The sequence below is a fragment of the Phasianus colchicus genome, chromosome 17 (assembly GCF_987193195.1).
Source record: "Phasianus colchicus chromosome 17, bPhaCol1.hap1.1, whole genome shotgun sequence".
Classification (NCBI taxonomy): domain Eukaryota; kingdom Metazoa; phylum Chordata; class Aves; order Galliformes; family Phasianidae; genus Phasianus; species Phasianus colchicus.
In genome coordinates, this window is record NC_143452.1 from 14062469 (window position 1) to 14079370 (window position 16902).

The 16902-nt window shown below is 44.5% G+C and overlaps 1 protein-coding gene across 6 annotated transcripts; it reads left to right on the top strand.

The window, feature by feature from the left end:
- The first annotated feature begins 162 nt into the window (after nucleotides 1-162).
- Nucleotides 163-16677, top strand: UBE2V1 (ubiquitin conjugating enzyme E2 V1). Of its 6 annotated transcripts, none has more exons than XM_090151898.1 (4): nucleotides 163-299; nucleotides 11127-11275; nucleotides 14420-14545; nucleotides 14922-16677. In XM_090151898.1, exons 2-4 carry the CDS (start codon nucleotides 11231-11233, stop codon nucleotides 15066-15068), a joined length of 318 nt encoding a protein of 105 aa, XP_090008024.1. In that variant the 5' UTR covers nucleotides 163-299; nucleotides 11127-11230; the 3' UTR covers nucleotides 15069-16677. The 6 variants fall into 6 exon arrangements, with proteins under 6 accessions (XP_090008024.1, XP_031470224.1, XP_031470149.1 ...); XM_031614364.2 differs by lacking the exon at nucleotides 163-299 and adding an exon at nucleotides 2392-2475; XM_031614289.2 differs by lacking the exon at nucleotides 163-299 and adding an exon at nucleotides 2395-2481.
- Nucleotides 16678-16902: the final 225 nt, after the last annotated feature.

Consider the following 16902-nt stretch of genomic DNA (forward strand, 5'->3'; position numbering starts at 1 on the left):
GATACGTGATTATAAATTTTTGTGGGAAGAATGGTAGGTTCCCCTACTAGGCAAGCTGATGTGACATTCGTTACTTTGAATCAGTTAAGTTAGATCCAGTAATATTCACAAGTTGTGGCTAAAACTTACTTTAAATTTCTTTGGTGTAACAGGTGTGACAGAAGTTGAACTAAAACGTGATGAATACTGCTGTGGTGGGGATGCAAACAATCCTGTGTCCAGAACAAAGAACACTTCTCCCTCTTCTCCCCTCCCAGTGTGCAAGTTCCTACAGTTCTAGGAGTGTAGAGTACAAAGCTGTGAGTACAAAGAGCAGTAATAGTTACCTCTCATATCTTGACAGAAATCTAAATTCATGTCTCCTTCTGTCCTGAAGCTCCCGCAATTCATATTCTAACAGCTTTCTAGTCTTTGGTTTTCTCTCTCTCCTGTCCTACTCCCCTCCCTTCTGCTCAGTTCACTGGAGTTGAGTAAAGCAGTGTCGTTAGCAGAGTGTTAATGAATGCTGGCTTGGTTCTGGTCTTTCTGCTGGATTCCAGGAGCTCCTTCACCTTTTTAAAGCAGTAGGTGCCTCTGTCAAATCCACGTGGCGATTCTGGAGCAAAAAGCTACGCGGATCCTTCTCAACAGATGTAAATCTGGCTTAAGATGAATTTGCCTTAAGTTGATTAGGAACAGATTAGAGCTAAAACAGAACCAGCCCCTCTGAGGGCCTGTGCTTCAGTGTGACTGACACTTGCAGAGGCTGCTTGGTTTCACTCTGTCACTTCTCAAAACGACGCAGATGGCCCTCTGCTCCCTGGGGCTCCAGGACAGCATGTTGCCAGGCCGGTGGCTTCCCTGGCTTTGTGGCTGTCTCACCATGCTGCTCATGGCACTGCAAGGACCAAGTGGGGGCAGATTCCTCATTTTTGCATCTCTAGTGCTGCACAGCAGCCCTATAAGCACAGCTGTTTGGGGCCTTGTCTACAAGGGGAAGCGTTGCACTCTGCGAAAGCAAGGAACGTTGCTGCATGGTGTCCTATAGTTCCCAGAACAACAGCAGGAGGTGCAGAACAGCCTCCAGCAGCAGCAGCCTGGCAAAACGCTGCCTCGATCCCTGCATGGAGCAGGTCCAAAGTAGGAGGTTTGGGCTGTCACGAGGTGCCCTACCTGTTGTCCCCTCCCACACCTGGCACAGAGGGGACGGGACTGCTGCAGTGGGGTTGCACTGAGCACCCACCTTGCCCCAGAACTGCAGCAGTTCCAACGGGAGCACCTGGCATCTGCACCCCTAGCTCCTGGTCAGGTTTGCTGAGCAATCGTGCCACCTAGCTTCTGCCCTGTTTGCTTCCTCTGCTGCTCTCAGCCGGTCTGAAATAAAGCCTTGGGATTAAACTGTAGTCTAACCAGCAAGACTAGTGTTGCTATTTTTAAAGCAGCGTCAATGAATAACTGGTAGAAACAGTACCGTGGCCGTTTGCAGCTAAAAGCTGTGCTCTTTGGAGTTGATATAACAGAATAAGGGTTTGAATGACAGTAATGATCCTTTAAATCTTTTACTTTGTAATAATTTCTGTGAAATTTCTATGCGATGTCTCAGGACAAGATTTTGGGAATATGTACTGTAAAACAAAGCAGAATTCATTAATTCATTTCCTTTCAGGTTTTTGTTGTTGTTTGTTTCCTTTTTCTTACTGTACTGAATATAGAGAACCAAGGACCTACACAGCACTGTAGGTCCTTCTGCTGTTGCGTCTCATCTGGCCACGGCTTTTCCAGATGCTGTATCTGGACAGTCCCCACCTTCAGCAGCACAGCGCGGACAGCCGTCTGTGCCGCACGGTCCCTGCTGCAGAAGAGAGGGTCTGGGTCACGTGCTCGAGCACCGAGCGCTGCTGCCCGCTCGCTTCCGCTGTGGTCAGTAGCGCACGGCGCCGTCCGCTCGTGCAGCACGGGCTGCTGTCAGTGTTTCACGGCAAGGGAATGGCAGCAAGTGAAATGGCTGCGTTACAGCACTGGTATTTTCCTTAGCTGAAAATGGAATGGGAAGACGTTTGGGAAGAAATTACATAAGCAACACCAAATTATTACCAAGTGACTGTGGATAATTTAAGAGCATTAGGAGCTAAATGCTGCCTGTGTTCTAGCCATAATGAATGTGGTTTGGCAATTATTAATTCCATTGGAGTCCTATAGGATGTTAAATGCTTGAAAGCGTGCCCGTACTTCAGGCGCCTCTGCAGAAGCTGGGCTCTGCTTTCCCCCGAGACAACCCGGCCGCCGACCTGCGGGGGGCACAAACAGCGGGCAACGCGGCTCAGCTCGCCGGCGCCCGCCCGCGCGACGAGGCTTCCCGCGTGCACCACGGACCTCGCCGCCGCCTCGCCTTTAGCGCGCCCGCCCGCACCGCGAGGCCTCACTTCCCGCGTTGCGTTGACGCGGCGGCAGGGGCGGGGCTCCGGCGGCAGCGGCGCAAGATGGCGGCCACCACGGGTGCGGGTGAGCGGGCGGCGGGGCCGGGTCGGGCCGGGGGGCGCCGCCCCTCGCCGCGGGGCAGCAGGCGGCGGGGCCGAGCCGGAAGGCGGCCGACGGAGAGGCGAGGGCTGCGGCGAAGAGGAAGGAAGGAAGGGGGCGGCAGCGGGGGCCGGGCCGAGGGGCGCGGTGCCCGGCCACGGGGCGGCAGGGCCGGGCTCGTCTCCTTCCCCTTCGCCGCAGCCTCGCCGGGGCTGCGAGGCCTCGCGGCGGAGGCCCGGCTGGGTGGCCGGGGCCGAGGGTTGCGGCCGGGCGTGACTCGGTGGAGGGAGCCGCGGAACGCCCCGCGCGGAGGCCCCGCCGAGCCCGGGCCGCTCCCGGCCGCCCCCAGCCCGCCGTGAGTCCCGGCTCCGGGAGGCGGGGGGACGCGGCGCTCTCGGGGCGGGCGGCAGCTGTCGGGGGGCCGAGGCCCGAGGGTGCCGCTTCCAAAGGGCTCAGGAAGTTGAATGCTGATTTCCTGCCTCGTTCTGCACCTGCTATGAATGGTTAAACGGCCCACGGTTATCATTTATGCATTGAACTAAATGGCGGTAACCGGACCTCGATGCATCTTTTCTTGCTGACCCTTTCTGGGCAACCTCTGCAGACCGAATAACGCGTTTTCATTCCTGTTTGCCAATCTCACCCACCTGCTCTCGTAAACTGTGCCCAGCGTGCCCTAGCAGCACCATGCTCAGATTGCATCCTCTGATGATAAATGTGGGAACGTCCGAGGGCTGCACGGTGAGGTACAGCAGAAATATCTAGAGGTACTTTCCTTGCAGATAGGTTTCTGCTGGTGGCTTTCCAGCCTTCAAGAATACATGTCACAGTGCGGTTAATTCCTAGTGACCAAGTTCATAAAAAGGTTCTGTGCTTGGAAGCAGGTGACTGTGAGGTGTGGAGCACCTGATTAAAGCCCATGGACGGTGCACATTTCCACTACCACGTTATCTCACTTCTCCGCTCCTGTAATCCTATCAGTCTGCTGACTTTCCATTTTGTATGCATCTGGAAAAGCAAGGCCAGTGATTGTTGCTTTTAAGCCAGTGCAGCTTCATGAGTTATTGTCTGGGTGGTCATGGGGGAGGGGAGATGGAGATCCAAACTCTAGCGACTGAGACTGGAGCCAGGTCTGCACAGTTCTTTCATGCTTCTGGGATGAGCTGTATGTCAGTAGCCACTGTCCATCAGCTGCACTGTGCCTTTGGATTGTTGTGTTACCTCACATCCTCCTGAACTTTCCCTGGCCTTCAGTGTTGGAAGCAGGACAGAGCCAGAGAGATGGCAAGCAGGTGCTCAGCTCCTCGCTTCTAAAACATGAACATCAGACAAGCACTGCGCATAGCTGCTCTTGAGGTCCTGTTTGTTGAAGTGCTGCTGGCAAGAGGAAATAGTGCAAAACAGTATGTGTCAAAAAAATGTGTTGCTGAAACAGTGAACTTCTGCAGTAAGCCCCATAGTTGGGACTGAGGAACTTTTGCATACAGATCCATGGCTTGCACTGATGTGGGTCTGGGAGCTTTGTCGAGTTGTGAATCCCAGACTGCTATACCTGCCACCAACCTGCTTTGTCTGGGTCTAACAGTAAAGTATAGCTGGAGATCGTCCTTTCTGAAAAAGAGAGCAACGTAGTGTCCAGTTCCTGACAGCAGTAGTGGCTCTACAATGCAGGTCATGGTTCCTCCTCACCAATATGCTGAGGGCATTGGTAACACAGCCAGGAAGTGGCACCTCCTTGTTCTGCAGTGTGCCTGATTCACTGTGGGGCTGCATGCAGGCATCACAATGTCTTCACTCATTTGTAGAACAGGTTTTGCTAACACTTGTTTCATGGCATCTAAATGCATTCATATTTACTTACAAAATACTTGAGGTGTTTGATATCATAAGTTTATAGTTCAGTGAAAGAGCTTAAGAAGAGGTTGTGAATGAAAAGTATTCAGTCATTCTTTGAAAGCAGCTACTGGCCCAGAGGAAGGAATGATAGATTACAGCACTACAGATTTAAAGAAAAAAAGTTAGGGCTGATCCTGGGAATTATACAAGTAAACCTTGTCTTTTTATTCAACAAGCCAGTAAGAATAATTAAAAGGGGGAAAAAATGCGAAGAAGTTAGGCTCACCAGTATTGTTTATACGAGTTCTGCATTGCAGATGATAATTTTTCTCTTTTCTCTTTTCCTCACAGTTAATATATGAATAAAGAGTTGGCTTTAGTCATCCTAATAAGGTTTCACAGTAAACCACAGCACCCAAGCAGTAAGTGCTTGCCTGGCTCTCAGGCTGCATGCTGCACAGGTTGGCTCCACTGACTCAGGGAGTGGGCACGGTGCAGCCAAGCCCCTAGAGCTGTGCAGGTGGGTATCTCTGAGTGTTCTGTCACAGCTTGCTCCTGCTCCAGTGTAGCCATGCCCTAGTGGAAAGACAGTTATTATAAGGGGTCAGAACCTGGCCATGTTGGCCTATGAGATCCTGTTTTTCCAATTTCTATCATGCGAAAAAGTGTAATGACCTCATTTAACTCACCGTTCTCATATAGGTATGATGCAGGGCTGTGGTAGACACTGTGTTTGCCAACAGCCCACAGGAACAGAGTGGTAACACGATTTGCCCAGATATAAGTTACTAAGGTCAGAGGAATGTGGAGAACCTCAGCAGGATAGGACAAATCACTCAGTGAATGGGTGTGATGGTGGCAATCTGTGTGGTTAATATTGCTGAGACAGAAAAGGGCAGACTGGTTTTAGTATGGTGTATGAAAAACTTTTCTTTGTAATTGTTGGGGGACCCATAAAATCCCTGCAAGCTCAGATATGCTGGTGAAAAGAAGAACAGCCATTAGATAGCAGAAGAAACTGTTTACAGAAGGGTATGGGAGCCGTTGCATATGTACTGCACACAACGCTCAGCGTTATCCCAATAAATATTGCCAGTGCATTGTAACTTTGTCAGTAAAATACCTGTGGGAAGGAGAAAGAAATGAAGAAGAAACTGGAAAGGTGCATTGTGCATTCTTAAATAAGGTGGAATATAAGAGTACTTGAAGTAGCAGTTGCTGAAGAAGTTGGGGGCAGCTTTTGTGTCATGCAAGGATAGAGTGGGAAATAAAGGTAAATATTTCAGGAATCTGACAATAAGACAGCTGAATCTTTTTGTATGTAATGGTATGGTTATATAATGTATTGGAAGAATGACATTCTGGCTGAAAACTTAAAATAATTCATTAGGATATTAAAATATAATAATTCGTTAACCACGTAGCTGATGAGTCCAATGAATTGTGCTGAGGTGTCAAGTGTGCCTTCAGCAGGGCAGGGTGCTCGGACAGTGTTCCCAGCTGTGGAATGACTTCAGGATGACTTCTCTAGAGCAATAACCGAGGTGGTAACCTTTTGCTTTTCAGCTCTGATACAAATGATGGAATGTGTCCCACCCTCCTGCTGCTGGCAGGATGTTGGGTTTCAGCCCTCTGCCAAGCCCTCTCTTTAAGTAATGTGCTTCCAGCAGTGAAGGACAGAGTCAGGCTCTAGCTTCTGCACAACTGAATACACTGAATTATTTCAGGTGCTCAAGAAGTTATTCTGAATTCGCAAGCTTTTTCAGTACCTGTCTGCAGTGTGAAGGAGGAAATGTCTGTAAAGAAGATTCAGGAAATCAAAGGTTCCTGCATCCTAAAAGTTTCTGTGACAATTGCTGAAAGTCTTCTGTTGTTTTAAATATTACATCACTTCAAAAACTATATACCTTTTTGACAAGGAACGATTTATTTATTTTTTACACTTGTAGTACTGTATGGATAAGCTGTCAAATTTCCGGATAGCTGCAGTCTGCAGAAAGGTGAGGATTACATTGGAAGAAGTGTATTAAAGACTGAATAGCAAATGCACAAAAGTAAACAGCAGTAAGAATTTTAATGTATGTGAGCAATAAAGGCAGTTAAAGTTAATGGATTTCACCCTTGAAATAGTGTAGGTGAGGAACTGGTACAGAAAATTAAAATTGCCTTGAAAGGGTAGAACTTGGGGTTTCCTATTATCCATGAGTGTGTAAAGAAACCTGCAGCAATTCTTTTAAGAGTCCCTGGCAAGCTGTCTTAGTTTCAGCTGGGACAGAATTGTTCCCTTCAGAATGTCGGCTGTGATGCCATGTTTTGGTTCTAGGAGAAGAAGAATGTTGATAGCATAATAGTGTTGATAGTTGCTGCTAAGCAGTGCTGTACAGAGCCAAGACCCCAAGGAGCTGGGAGGGAACAGAATTAGGACAGCTGACTTATACCTGCCAAAGGGATATTCCACATCATACAACATCAAGCAGAAGGAGTTTAGAAGGGGGTGGGAGTTCATCGCCCTCTCTTCTGCTGCCTGGGGGGCTAGCTGGGCATCAGTGGAGGAGTGGTGAGCAATTGCTTGAGCATCACCTGTTATGTACAAATCTATGTATTTGTCCTAAATACTGTCTTTTTCTTAGTAAATAGTTGTATCTCAACCCACAAGTTCTACTGCATTTTGTCCTAATTTTATTCCCCTTCCCACTGGGTTGGGAAGAGGTGAGTATAAAACTGTCTGGTGCTTAGCTGTCTGCTGGGTTAAACCACAGCGCCAGTGAAGAGCATTTTCAGTGTGCTTTGTTAAGCTGTTTTCTATGAAATATTTGTGCTTTAATCCTCAAGATTTCATTGTAGAAAGGAAAGAGAGATTCATTGACATTTTTGTGAGGCCGAGGAGGAGTATTCAGGAGGAGCACCCACTCTCAGAAGCATTGCCCACTTCATTTCACTGCTCTCACTGCGCTGTTTGCACTGTGATACAGTCTCTGAATTCAGGATTGCTTCCTGTCTATAGCTGGGAAAATTAAAATATTAAAAAGCAGAGTCTGTCAGCAGATGTTATTTTTAACTTGTTAAAGACATACTGTGTACTTCACAAGAATGTAAAGTTGAGAAAACCTCAGACTGGTAAGAACACTTTAAGAATAATTGTAAGATGCATGAATTTCTGTATCTCTGCATCCGAAGTGGTGCAGGGAGGAGTGGTGCTGAAGGTGAATCTCAGAGTGCTTTAAGGGCATTAGAAACCCAAGTTGCATTTAACTGTCTTCCAGAAATAATTCTGTTTCTTTGGTGCAGAACTGCAGTGGGTTCTGGTAGCCACGGGCTCCTGGTCCCAGTGTGACTGAGCTGACCCAGCCTGTGGCTCGCGGTCCAGCAAACAGCCTTGGTGCCAAACACTCATTGGTGCCCATCCGTGCAGCAGCACTGGAAGTTTTGGAAGCAAAAGCTCCTAATTCTATTTGAAGGCTGGAGAGATGTCACCTAAAACCTAGCAGCTCCTTAACTGCAACTTTAAGTTCAGTAAAATTCATGTCTTGACTTTCTGCAAAACTTCATCTGTGATTCAGTGTTATTCTCAAATTTCCTGTAAAAATATTTCATGAACTAGTTAATGAATTAATGTCTGGATTTTGAGGCTTCCTGTATGCAAATTTACTAAAAATTAACTTCTTAGAGACTGTACAAACCTGTGTGGTTTGAGAGTTTATTTTACTGGTGCAGAGTTGTGGCTCAGCTTTCATAGGTTTGTTCTTTTGAATGGAAGTAAATACCTGCTTTTGCTCTGGAATGCTTCTTCAGTTATGTTTCTGGGAACATTTTTGCAAGATCAGGCAAGCTGCAAGTGGAGCCATTATCTGGGTAGAATTGTGTGTTTATGCCATAAATGCTCCCCCTGTGTGGGAGTCTACTTGAGCCACAGTGAAGGCTCTATAAAAATGCATAGCTGGAAGTATTATTTATTAATTTTTAATTACCTGTGACTTTTTTGTGTGTGTGTTACACAAAGGGCTTTCAGAAAAACAGGTTGGTTTGGGAACTGCCTGGGAGATCTCCACTGCTGTGCTGTGAGCATTGTGGGAGGTGATGGGGTGGATCGGGGCATCCCCTGGCACAGCCTGCTCTGCCTGACAAACAGTGTGGTTGCATGGAACAATTCAGATCGCTTTCCAGGAATTCTGCCGGACAAAAGCACGATGGTATGTTTGCGTACAGCCAGCAAGTACAGTCCTGCCCAGGTACTGTAATCAGCAGGATGCAGCAGCTGTCTCTGTGTGGCCCAGGCCATTGCCTTCAGCTTTGTATGTCCTCGTGGGCTGACCAGCAGCCTGCATCTGATCCGTTCCTCTGCCTTATATATAAGGACAGGTCATTTGGAAATAAGCTAATGTTCCTGCAGTGCTTACTGGAAAGCAGTTGCTGTGGAACTAATAACCATTTCTGTTCACCTTTTCTGTCTAATAGGAGCCAACATGAGATGCGAGCAGTGGGTGCTCTGCAAACCTTGTACCTGTCAGGGACCTCAGAAATGCTGTTTGCATTGGGTGGCTGTAGTTCCGGTGGAATCAGACGTGGCTGCATCTGAGCAGCCATGCCCTGGGGGAGCCCTGAGGTCAAGCTGCTCTTTCTCCCTGTAACATTGCAAAGCCAGACCTAGCTGTGCTTAGCTGTAAAGTTGCCCATTGGTCTGATTATGGCCTCGCCAGATGATGGAATTTTTAATTACACGAGCACCTAATTTTTTTCATTCAGGATTCCTGTCTCTTTCACTGAGCAGAGTACTTGGTGCTTAGAGAAGGGGCAGGTAGGCAATATTTGTGATTTTCTCTTTTGATGTATGGCCTGCATCTGCTTTCCTTAAAGCATGCAGTGCTGTAACCATGGTACTGATTCCTCTTCGGTTGTGATTTTGGTCTCACTCAGCTTCAGCGAGTTTCCTTCACACTACTGGTGAATATGAGGTGGTATTAGCAAGCACTGACAGAGAGAGGTTCAGATCACATTTGGTGGGCATCGCTGTGGTGTTGCCCATAGAAATGTGGTTTGGTGGCATGATTTGCTCAGTGAAGGTCCTGCAGAGCAGCAGCATGTGCAGGTGGTGATGGCATCTGTCCCCATGGATTCCAATTACGATGGGATGCCTGATCTGCCTAGCCCAGTTGTGAGGAGCACACTTGGACCTTTCCGTGCTGAAGGCTCACAGGCTGCATCATAATTTGGAAGTTTTGTGCTAGGGAGATGGCAGCCATCTTAAAGAGGTCCTATTCCTGCTCAGGGTTTGGGATCAGCCTCATGGTGATGGCTTCACAGCCGCACTGACTCATTTCCTTTCACAGCCAAAGGTTTGTATTGCTCAGCAGTTACGGTCACAGCATGATCTAGCGTGGAGCTGCACTGCACTGTGCCTTGCAGCCCCGCCTGCATTTGGTGCTGCTCTGGTGGGACTGATGGATACCTCTCAGCTGGCTCTGGGCTCCTCTCTGTGTCCTCGCTATAACTGTGTTGCTAAATCTCATTTACCCAGGATATTCTGGAACTTGATTATTGGAGATCTGGTACCAAACTGGCCAACAAACTGATTCCTTCAGTAATTTGCTTTTTGTGTAGTGAATGAAATTGTGGCAACTATAATTCTGGAGCAAGAGTGACTTTGACATTTAATTTGCGTAGGTCGTTAATATACTTTGAAGGGATTTTAAGAACACCAGAGCCACCAGACTTTAAAAGCCACTACATTTTACAAAGCCTTAGGCCCTCTGCCAGTGGCTGCCCATGTTTTCAGGGAGCTCTGGAGATGGTTCTCAGAGCTCTGTCTTGGTTTCTTTCTAACGTCCTCTGTGTGCAACGTGCTGTGAATGCTGGATGAGGTGACGTCTTAGGAGAGGTCTGCTGGGTCCACTTTGGATGCTTCAAGGCGAGTTGCTCATTCTTTTGCTACCATGTTGCATCAGTGATGCTGAAGAGCATTCATTAGGATTTTCCACTATTATGCTTTGGTGCATAGTTCATTTTGGATTATTGAGGTGAAAAAATAATCCAAATCCCAAACTTTTTGTATGTCAGGTGAAAATAAATCCATCAAATGTATCCTGGCAATAATTTTGTTTCCACTGGAAAGACGTGTGCTCCGCCTGGGTATCTGAGGTAGAAAAAGTGGCCTGGAGTGTGCATCTGCTTGTGGTGGCTGAGGTATGAGCATCCCGAGGAAGAACAAACAATGAAGGGATCAAGGACCTTCACCACAAATGCAGCATTGTGACCGCGAGTGTCTCAATGTGCCATTGTTTTTCATTAATGTAGTGGGGATAAGAAAGTTTCTCTGTTTTACTGTGTATGTTTTAAGGAATAGTGTGCTAGCAGCTCAGAAGTTCTGAAATTCTGTGGTGATAAGGGGTCAGAGGTACTAAGGACAGCATAGCTGCTGACAAAGCCCACTGAACTTCAGGTTAACCTGTTAACATTGTGAAAGTGTTTTAGTTGATTGTAGATTGATATTTTTAAAAGCTGTGAGAGACTTGACACCATGAGGGACTTGACTGCTCATTTTGTACGATCTCGTACATTTTCATGCTATAGGTCATTTAAACAACTGCTAATAGAGCTCCATAATACTGTTTGTGTCTCTGAGTGGATGGAGAGGTTTCCTTTCGTTTTGCTGCCTGCCCTAACATCTGGCCTGTCAGACTATCGGCATGTTTGGTATCACTTGAAAACTCCGCTAAATACAGGGCTATCTGTACGCTGTTGAGAAATGGTGGTATTTTAAAGTTTTTATTTAAAATATTGTTCTAATTGTTTTTTAGGAGTAAAAGTTCCTCGTAATTTTCGTCTGTTGGAAGAACTTGAAGAAGGTCAAAAAGGAGTAGGTGATGGAACAGTTAGTTGGGGCCTTGAAGACGATGAAGATATGACACTCACAAGATGGACAGGAATGATTATTGGGCCTCCAAGAGTAAGCATCCACTTAAATATTAAAATACCAGTGTTACTTCTTTTTTTCTTCTTCTTTTCCTTCTCATAATCTAAACGCTGAAATAAAAAACAAACAAAACACAAATGAGTGGCAAAACTCTTCAGCGAGTGACCTATGTTGAAAGATTAACTTATGTATACAAACAGGTTTCATGTATCTCTATGTCTTTTTGCTTATGATCTGGAATACTTTTAGTACCCACCTCTGGTTAGTTCTGTCACGTCTGCTTTGTTTTTACAGATTCATTAAGACCTAACTTTTGAGATTCCAGGATTCTAGTATCCTCTGCTCTTGAATACAGTAAGGTTTAAAATCCTTCAGCTAGTGAGATTACACATGGAGCTAACCTAGATAAAATGTGGATGTCCTGTCAGTACTGCTGGTGGTCTTTCTGCTGCATCCTCTTGAGTTTGCGGGCTTGTTTTGATTGCAGAAATACTGACATGCTCCTTTACAGTTTCAGCTAACTCAGGAAACTTGAATTTTAATGAATTCAGTTATTTTTTGAATGTTCTCTCCCAAAGTAGCTTCTTGTAATGCAGTCATAATCTTTTTGATAGCAATGATGTGTATTCTCTGTCTTCGTTCCCTCCCAAAACCTTACTCAGCTGAGGGTCTGTGGCAGTAAATATTAGGGTTTGATAATGCATTATATGTATGCATGTATTCTAAAAACAGAAGGTGTCTGTGGCCCCCAGTTTTGCTGTGTATTTCTGTTTGGTTTCCTTGTTGTTCCTGCCATGAGGTGCAGGTAGGTAATTCTCCTTCCTGCAGTAATCTGTGTTGTCCTCTGTGTCTGGCTTCAGTATCACTTCTCAAAAATGCCAGTGCTATCAATATGGAAACCTTTACAATCCTTCAATCGTGCTACCGCCTGATGTGTTTCCATTTTGTCAGTTACCTTTTCTGACTCAAGATGATGATGTACAGGAATTCATAACACTTTACACATGCAGTATTTTCAATCTCATCCAGAAGTGTTCTCCTCTTTTTGCCATTTCTAACATCTGCCCTTACATGATCATTTCATTTGTTTATGATATGCCCTAATTGTTTCTCAGATTGTCATTCTCAGAATGACATTTGATTTTAGAACATTAGAGAGCTTTAATGAGACTACTTTAGGATTGTGAGGAATGCTCACTGTACGCCTACATGTTATGCAAAATTTGAACAACCTTGAAATCTAATTTAGAAATTCAAATAGAAACTGAAACATGCAAATAGGCATATATTGACTTGTCAGCAATGATAGAATTCTGTAGCTCACGTCATACTGCTATCCAAGGCTAGAGGACTATCAAAAGAATTATTCAGCTGTGCCTCTTTTGTCTTTCTGACACACTTATGAATACAGATTATTATTATTATTATTTTTTTACCATTCTTGAATTGAGGTAATTGTTTGAAAACCACAGGCTGCAGTAATGGAGATTCTGGGAACTTTCAGACATTCTTATTTGTGAGGAGGTTCCTCTGCTTTTAGGTCTGTTCATACTCAGTCCTGTAGTTACCATTTTTTTTAATAGGATGTGAGAAATACTGGCTTTGGAGAAAAATAAAAAAATCCTGTTTTCTTCTGAGTAGAAAACAGTTGTGCTTGTGGCAGGTGGAGGAATCTGACGCTGGGCATCCTGTAGGGAAAAAAGAACTCTTGTGCTGAGCTGGATCCATGCTGCTGCTCTGGAGTGTCCCTGCTACCATACATGGAAGCATACTGCTCCTTCCCAGGCTTGGTGCAGATGATGCAAGTCATTCCTCTTGCTTATACAAACTATTCAATAACAGTGGTGCTGTCAGAACTTTGACTTTGTCTGCACCTATTTTATACAGGCTCTAGACCTGAGCGTGGTGAAGACTTCCAGTTCCCTAGTCTTAATGTGATGCGGTTACCTGCAAGGACCGTAAAAACCTGCAGACTTTGGTGTGTTAATTGCTCTGTGCACAGAGCTTACTTGGTTCTGTCAGGAGACTGGAGCAGTCCAGGCTGAGCCAGGTGACTGTCTCCCAGTGTCTGGGACAATGTTGATGCTGTTTGGGATCAGGATGTACAGGGCTGCTCCGAAAGTAATGCCTCCTATTTTGTGATGTTGGCCCGTGATGTCAGAGGCGGGTGTTGGTGGTGTGGCAGCAGGGCTGAACCTTCCCACCAACGTCCCGTTACATTTTGTTGCCGTGTGACAGCTGGCAGCAGAGGGGCAGTCTGACAGAGTGGTGTCTGACATGGAAGTGCTGATGGAGCAAAGGGAGGAAACTGAATTTCCCCATGAGGAAAAAATGGCTCCCATTGACATTCATCGAAGATTGCTGAATGTATATGGAGACCAACCAGTGGATGCTGGCACAGTCATGGTGGTGCCTTTCAGCATTGTCAACAGCAACGTGAAGGATAAGCCATGTTCCAGATGGCCTTGCACAGCTGTCATACAACAAAATGAAGAGTGCCTTGATCAGCTCATCTCCATGAATCATGGTGGGAACATGTTGAGAAACAGTGTTTTATAGCTGAGAATTTGCTCTGTCAAATAATGTCACTGTCCTTTATGTATCTGTTGTAGATTCCGTGAAAATAAATAGGAGGCATTACTTTTGGTACAACTTGTGTACTTTGAAATATACTAGATTTTGGAGCATTCATCTTTCAGACAGCTCATGCATTGGGTTGACCATTGACTAAAGAAAGTATTTAAGTGCAGCTTTAGAACCGGCCAACTTCAGATAGCTCTCTACATTAAAGCCATAGTTTGATTTCAAGTTCATGTTTTGATTATTGAATTGATAAAAACAGAACTGATTTATAAAGATTGGTTGAAAAGTAGATATCTAAAATATGATGATAAGAAAAATAATTTCAGATAGTGAACAGGAAGCAATGCCAGCTTCATTCTTTATGAGAAAATTCAATACGTGCTTAAAAAAATAGTAGAATTTAATATTCAGAAGAGCAGCATTTGGTGCTCCAAATATTGTAAAATGAACCCAAAACAGAGGGAGCCAGCATAGTATACAAGTGACTACCCTTCTGTTTAGTGGTCCGGGTCCCTGAAATAACCACTGTTATAAGCAAGTGATTGTTGAACTGCCTGATATAATTGTTCCCCCTCCCTGCTTTTTTTCCCCCAGACAATTTATGAAAACAGAATATACAGCCTTAAAATAGAATGTGGGCCTAAGTATCCAGAAGCACCTCCATTTGTAAGATTTGTAACAAAAATTAATATGAATGGAGTAAATAGTTCTAATGGAGTGGTAAGTTTTTGTTTTTTATTATTTTACATGACTTTCCTGTGCAGCTTCAAATGAATGCTTTATGTTTGCAATTTGCTTTAATATTTTTTGTTTTCTCATACCATTTCTTAGAGTAGAAGGAAAGAGGGAAATAGAAGGGAACTGTACAAGCTGAGAGAATACTGGAATCAAAATGTACTTTTCCTGTACATTTGCAGCTTGCAAATAGATATGCATGGATTAATTATGCTTTCAGGAACACCACTTGCTTGCTTTTGCATTCTTTGTTTTCTTCCACTCAGATTTCTTAAAAGATCTTTGGCTGGAGGGTGTGTGTGGGAGTTATCTGTATTGATACTACTGATTGTGACAGAAATGGTGTTTTTGTCTGTTCTAGGTGGATCCCAGAGCCATATCAGTCCTAGCAAAATGGCAGAATTCTTTTAGTATCAAAGTTGTTCTGCAAGAGCTTCGGCGTCTAATGATGTCTAAAGAAAATATGAAACTTCCTCAGCCACCTGAAGGACAATGTTACAGCAATTAATTAAAAAAAAAATCATGCCCCTTTATTCAATTTAAGCTGTCTTCATTTTCCACAGTAGTAAATTTTCTAGATGCATCTTGTAGACCTCAAAATACTGGAAAGGAAGTTCCCATTCAAAGAAGATTTTTCTTGAGATACTGTAAATGATACTAATTTTTTTCATTTGAAATATAAGTTGTGCTATAACAAATAATCCTGTCGTGTAACCACTGTCCACATAGCTGAACTTCTGGTATCAGGAAAAGTCGATTTAAATTGATTACTGTCAAGACCAGTGTGGCACATCTAACTTAACTGTGAAGCATACATCCCACAATCACCTTGCTGTGTGTCTGGCCTGGGTTGTTTTGTTATTTCCTTTTTCTGTCTTTTGCAATAGTGTTGAAGCTCAGGGCTGTTTATTAGAATAGACACAAAGGTTTTTGCTTCCAGTATGACACTGGGCTTAATGGACTACTAATGGGGATGTGTGCTAACCTCCGTCATCCCTCCCTTTGTGCTATCTCTAGTAAAGGCTGAATGTGACTGTGGTCATTTTTGGTTTTATATTTTTTTAATGCCCTGGTGATCTGGGGCAAGCTTTCTTCTGGCCAAGGCATAGATTGTATTTCTCTTCCTGATCTCCCTCACCAGTAACATGAGCATTGGATGAGGGATTCAGGGTTCTTTTAATCTCTTCCCTCTTCCCCTCTTTTTAGTGGGGATGCTGCTTTCTTTCTGCCCCTCTCTGTGTCTCTTCTCACCCCTGGATGGCAGGGGTAAGCACTGGGGCAATAACTTGACATATTCCCTTCTGCTTATTGTTTTGGTTTTGCAACAAATTTAGTCTTCACCAGCCTGGGAATCAAAAGTATCTGTTCTGCTCACAAATGTGGATTTTCCCTGTTCCTCTGGCATTGTTGCCACACCACCAAGTTGGCTGCAGCTGATGTTCTTAGATAGGTTTTTGACATGGTGAAAAGAGCAGTAATTTACCAGGATGGCTAAAATCTGCTGCTGCCAGATCTGCATATAGGTTCAGAACACACACTCCAATTCCAGTAGCTGTATTGTTGGCGCTTTGGAATGACCCAGGAACCCAGTTGATTAACTGAGTGCAGCACCCAGGTTGGCCCTTCTAAAAGTCTGACAGACGAATTGAGTCAGCGTAGATTCCATTAGCATTCTCTGAGTCTTGGAAGAGAAAACCCCTTGGTGAAGATGTGGGGAAGCGGTGCATACAGCAGACTAAGGACCGGTATTGGCTTTGCATCCTGGCAAATCGCTGCTTTTTCTGTTTTACTCTTTTGGACCACTAACTGCAATGTGGATGCAAGCTTACATGCAACCGACCTAGTGTGTCTGAAATTTTATGAAAAGATCAAGTGTTTGTGTAAAAAAAAAAAAGAAAAAAGAAAAAAAGAAAATAAAAGTACATTTTAAAGCAGCAGCTATCAAGTCAGTGAACAATGATGTTTCCATTAACTCTTTTGAGGAAAATATTAGTTGTAAGGATTTAACATCCTCTGTAATTAAGATTTAACATAACAGTATTCCATAAGCAGCCTTTTTATTGTATCAGACCATTGCCTGATTTTAATATAATAAAAAGTGTGCATTAATATTAGAAGGCTTTAATTGTATTTATGTTTAGATTTTGATCCTCTGTGGAATTTTTGATTTGTCGGAAGTATCTTCCTACAGATCATGCTTAGTTAACAGCATGAAAACTGGTGGTGAAAGGCAATTGTCTTTATCCAGCTGCTGCTGCTGCTGTGCCAAGGAGAAGCTTTAGTTTTAATTTAGCCCTCAGACAGACCTGCGTGGAGTTGTCAGTGGCAGTGCCAGTGGTGCT

Bases quoted from the DNA above. Each gene is read 5' to 3' on its own strand.
- UBE2V1 (XM_031614585.2), top strand. From the start codon at position 4,691: ATGAATAAAGAGTTGGCTTTAGTCATCCTAATAAGGTTTCACAGTAAA. The intron at 4,755-11,126 runs GTAAGTGCTTGC...ATTGTTTTTTAG, and splicing joins TAAACCACAGCACCCAAGCA to GAGTAAAAGTTCCTCGTAAT. The intron at 14,546-14,921 runs GTAAGTTTTTGT...TGTCTGTTCTAG, and splicing joins TAAATAGTTCTAATGGAGTG to GTGGATCCCAGAGCCATATC.